This window comes from Xylocopa sonorina, unplaced genomic scaffold (genome assembly GCF_050948175.1).
Source record: "Xylocopa sonorina isolate GNS202 unplaced genomic scaffold, iyXylSono1_principal scaffold0240, whole genome shotgun sequence".
NCBI classification, from domain to species: Eukaryota; Metazoa; Arthropoda; class Insecta; order Hymenoptera; family Apidae; genus Xylocopa; species Xylocopa sonorina.
Genome location: NW_027490311.1, coordinates 156199 through 161588, shown reverse-complemented (window position 1 = coordinate 161588; position 5390 = coordinate 156199). Strand labels below are relative to the sequence as shown.

The 5390-nt window shown below is 38.3% G+C and overlaps 1 protein-coding gene across 1 annotated transcript; it reads left to right on the top strand.

Moving 5' to 3' along the window:
* The first annotated feature begins 4347 nt into the window (after positions 1-4347).
* Positions 4348-5184, top strand: LOC143432437 (uncharacterized). Its single transcript, XM_076909111.1, has one exon. The coding sequence runs from the start codon at positions 4348-4350 to the stop codon at positions 5182-5184; it is 837 nt and encodes a 278-aa protein (XP_076765226.1).
* Positions 5185-5390: the final 206 nt, after the last annotated feature.

Below are 5390 nucleotides of genomic sequence, written 5' to 3'. Positions count from 1 at the left end.
TGAAGAAAAAAGTGCCCACCGAGAGTAAAAATCCGTACATTGGCGATGGTTTGACCAAAAAATTCCAACCGAGAGATAAATTTCGTTTATAGACGATAGCTTGAAGAAAAGATCTCCAACGTAGAGTTAAACTTCGTATATTGACGACTGTTGGACAAAAAGATTTCAACATATAGTTAAAATTTGAATATTCACAGTAGTATCAAGAAAAAAGTGCCCACCGAGGGTTAAAATTCCTACATTGACGGTAGTTTGATCAAAAAATTCCCATCGAGAGTTAACATTCGTATATAGACGATGGTTTGGAGATAAAAATTCCAACCTAGTGTTAAAATTCGTGTATTGACGATTGTTTGACAAAAAGATATCAACAAATAGTTAAAATTTGAATATTGACAGTAGTTTGAAGAAAAAAGTGCCCACCGAGAGATAAAATTCGTACATTGACGGTAGTTTGACCAAAAAATTCCCATCGAGAGCTAAAATTCGTATATAAACGACGGTTTGGAGAAAAAAATTCTACCTAGAGTTAAAATTGGTATATTGACGACTGTTCGACAAAAAGATTTCAACAAATAGTTAAAATTTGAATATTGACAGTAGTTTGAAGAAAAAAGTGCCCACCGAGAGTTAAAATTCGTACATTGACGGTAGTTTCACCAAAAAATTCCCATCGAGAGTTAAAATTCGTATACAGACGAAGGTTTGGAGAAAGAAATTACAACCTAGTATTAAAATTCGTGTGTTGACGATTGTTTGACAAGAAGATTTCAACAAATAGTTAAAATTTGAATATTGACAGTAGTTTGAAGAAAAATGTGCCCACCGATAGTTAAAATTCCTACATTAACGGTAGTTTGACCAAAAAATTCCTATCGAGAGTTAAAATTCGTATACAGACGAAGGTTTGGAGAAAAAAACTCCAACCTAGTATTAAAATTCGTGTACTGACGATTGTTTGACAAAAAGAATTCAACAAATAGTTAAAATTTGAATATTGACAGTAGTTTGAAGAAAAAAGTGCCCACCGAGAGTTAGAATCCGTACATTGGCGATAGTTTGACCAAAAAATTCCCATCGAGAGTTAAAATTGGAATACAGACGAAGGTTTGGAGATAAAAATTCCAACCTAGTATTAAAATTCGTGTGTTGACGATTGTTTGACAAAAAGATTTCAACAAATAGTTAAAATTTGAATATTGACAGTAGTTTGAAGAAAAATGTGCCCACCGAGAGTTAAAATTCCTACATTAACGGTAGTTTGACCAAAAAATTCCTATCGAGAGTTAAAATTCGTATACAGACGATGGTTTGGAGAAAAAAACTCCAGCCTAGTATTAAAATTCGTGTATTGACGATTGTTTGACAAAAAGATTTCAACAGATAGTTAAAATTTGAATATTGACAGTAGTTTGAAGAAAAAAGTGCCCACCGAGAGTAAAAATCCGTACATTGGCGATGGTTTGACCAAAAAATTCCAACCGAGAGATAAATTTCGTTTATAGACGATAGCTTGAAGAAAAGATCTCCAACGTAGAGTTAAACTTCGTATATTGACGACTGTTGGACAAAAAGATTTCAACATATAGTTAAAATTTGAATATTCACAGTAGTATCAAGAAAAAAGTGCCCACCGAGGGTTAAAATTCCTACATTGACGGTAGTTTGATCAAAAAATTCCCATCGAGAGTTAACATTCGTATATAGACGATGGTTTGGAGATAAAAATTCCAACCTAGTGTTAAAATTCGTGTATTGACGATTGTTTGACAAAAAGATATCAACAAATAGTTAAAATTTGAATATTGACAGTAGTTTGAAGAAAAAAGTGCCCACCGAGAGATAAAATTCGTACATTGACGGTAGTTTGACCAAAAAATTCCCATCGAGAGCTAAAATTCGTATATAAACGACGGTTTGGAGAAAAAAATTCTACCTAGAGTTAAAATTGGTATATTGACGACTGTTCGACAAAAAGATTTCAACAAATAGTTAAAATTTGAATATTGACAGTAGTTTGAAGAAAAAAGTGCCCACCGAGAGTTAAAATTCGTACATTGACGGTAGTTTCACCAAAAAATTCCCATCGAGAGTTAAAATTCGTATACAGACGAAGGTTTGGAGAAAGAAATTACAACCTAGTATTAAAATTCGTGTGTTGACGATTGTTTGACAAGAAGATTTCAACAAATAGTTAAAATTTGAATATTGACAGTTGTTTGAAGAAAAATGTGCCCACCGATAGTTAAAATTCCTACATTAACGGTAGTTTGACCAAAAAATTCCTATCGAGAGTTAAAATTCGTATACAGACGAAGGTTTGGAGAAAAAAACTCCAACCTAGTATTAAAATTCGTGTACTGACGATTGTTTGACAAAAAGAATTCAACAAATAGTTAAAATTTGAATATTGACAGTAGTTTGAAGAAAAAAGTGCCCACCGAGAGTTAGAATCCGTACATTGGCGATAGTTTGACCAAAAAATTCCCATCGAGAGTTAAAATTGGTATACAGACGAAGGTTTGGAGATAAAAATTCCAACCTAGTATTAAAATTCGTGTGTTGACGATTGTTTGACAAAAAGATTTCAACAAATAGTTAAAATTTGAATATTGAGAGTAGTTTGAAGAAAAAAGTGCCCACCGAGAGTTAAAATTCCTACATTAACGGTAGTTTGACCAAAAAATTCCTATCGAGAGTTAAAATTCGTATACAGACGAAGGTTTGGAGAAAAAAAACTCCATCCTAGTATTAAAATTCGTGTATTGACGATTGTTTGACAAAAAGATTTCAACAGATAGTTAAAATTTGAATATTGACAGTAGTTTGAAGAAAAAAGTGCCCACCGAGAGTTAAAATCCGTACATTGGCGATAGTTTGACCAAAAAATTCCAACCGAGAGATAAATTTCGTTTATAGACGATAGCTTGAAGAAAAGATCTCCAACGTAGAGTTAAACTTCGTATATTGACGACTGTTGGACAAAAAGATTTCAACATATAGTTAAAATTTGAATATTCACAGTAGTATCAAGAAAAAAGTGCCCACCGAGAGTTAAAATTCCTACATTGACGGTAGTTTGATCAAAAAATTCCCATCGAGAGTTAACATTCGTATATAGACGATGGTTTGGAGAGAAATATTCCAACCTAGTGTTAAAATTCGTGTATTGACGATTGTTTGACAAAAAGATATCAACAAATAGTTAAAATTTGAATATTGACAGTAGTTTGAAGAAAAAAGTGCCCACCGAGAGATAAAATTCGTACATTGACGGTAGTTTGACCAAAAAATTCCCATCGAGAGCTAAAATTCGTATATAAACGACGGTTTGGAGAAAAAAATTCTACCTAGAGTTAAAATTGGTATATTGACGACTGTTCGACAAAAAGATTTCAACAAATAGTTAAAATTTGAATATTGACAGTAGTTTGAAGAAAAAAGTGCCCACCGAGAGTTAAAATTCGTACATTGACGGTAGTTTCACCAAAAAATTCCCATCGAGAGTTAAAATTCGTATACAGACGAAGGTTTGGAGAAAGAAATTACAACCTAGTATTAAAATTCGTGTGTTGACGATTGTTTGACAAAAAGATTTCAACAAATAGTTAAAATTTGAATATTGACAGTAGTTTGAAGAAAAATGTGCCCACCGATAGTTAAAATTCCTACATTAACGGTAGTGTAGCGGCTGGCAGCAGTAACAATAAAGAAATATTCGCTGTAGAAATAGCCAGTACGGTTTATGGTGTGCAGGATAAATAAGCTACCTTTGAGGAAACATTTTAGCTTTTAATATTTTTTAAGTAATAGAAAAATAAATTTTAGTCAACGTCCTCGATAGCACGTCCATAACGCCATAAACCGAGGTTTGCCGGGGACCTGGGCCCAGCGGCCCATATGGCCATGATCGTTAGGCCCCAGGTAAGCGAACCTCGGGAAATCCCGCTACATTACTGAAAATAAATATTTAGCAACAATTCCCCCGCCAACGTCCGTGTCGCCCTTTTTAAGCAACGAGAAGGGCGGCACCCACAAACAGGTAAGGTGATTGGCTTACCAGAATATGTACGGTGGCCAACCACCGAAACACACGGGTGTAACAAAATGCTTAAAAGCAAAAGTAAAAATGGGCAGACATTCAATTTTCGTCATTCGACAGTCGACAAGTTACGAGGTACAGATATAGAGTTGGAGGAGAGAATCCGAAACATCAAATAAATCTATCGCAGGAACTTGTGGTTCATCTTAATACTCTACACCCCTCACCCTTCCAAAGTGGTGACCCCGACGTGATCACAAGTTCGATAGAAGTGTAAGTTCAGTTCGCGTAGTGAAAAAGAAAAAATGGCAATGTCAACGCGAAAAACCGCCGCGTCCACTCCGAGTGACAGTGCTTCCGCGCCGAATACCGCGACGTTTCAAGAGATCAGTCGCGTCGGCATCCGTGTTCCGCCTTTCTGGCCCGAACAGCCGCAGCTCTGGTTTAACCAGATAGAGGCACAATTCGTGTTAAGCGGCGTTACAGCCGATAACACGAAGTTTTACTACGTAATGTCACAGCTCGAGCCGAAGTACGCTGTACAGGTACAGGATATTTTCAACAATCCCCCTGATACGGATAAGTATGAGACGCTGAAGAAGGAATTGGTCCAGCGGTTGTCCATGTCCCAGGGGCAACGCATCCGCCAGCTCCTGGAACAAGAAGAGATCGGAGACCGGACGCCCTCACAATTCCTACGCCATATGCGCAATTTGGCAGGTTCAACGGTGACGGACGATTTTCTACGGACGCTATGGTCCGGTCGGTTGCCAGCCATGACACGAGCCATCGTGACAGCGCAAGCGGACCTTAGCCTGAACAAATTGGCGGAGATCGCCGACCAGATCCACGAAGGTTCTAGTCGGAACCAAGTCGCGAGCATCACCTCCGACAGGGTTGCGGACATGCTAGTGAAGCGTCTGGAGAGTCTAGAACTCCAGATAGCGGAGATGTCCCGATCACGCCCATCTACGCGAACGCATACGCATTTCTGCCGAAGGTCGCGTTCGAACAGCAAAACGCGCGGTGCATCGCCTTCAAGAAACAAACATTGCTGGTATCATCGTACCTTCGGCAATGAGTCAACCAAGTGCCGCCCACCTTGCAGCTTCCAGTCGGGAAACGAAACGGGACGCCACTGAACGCGGCTATCAGTCACGGTCCAAGGACAAGCCGCCTCTACGTCACCGACCGAGTTACAAAGGAGGAATTCTTGGTCGACACGGGATCGGACATCTGCGTGTACCCTCGCACGCGAATAAAGGGACGCATCTCGAAGACGACGTACGAGCTACTCGCAGCGAACAGTTCCACCATCAGCACCTATGGCGAAAAGACATTTCACCTT

Coding starts and splice junctions, on each gene's coding strand:
- LOC143432437 (XM_076909111.1), top strand. CDS start 4,348: ATGGCAATGTCAACGCGAAAAACCGCCGCGTCCACTCCGAGTGACAGT.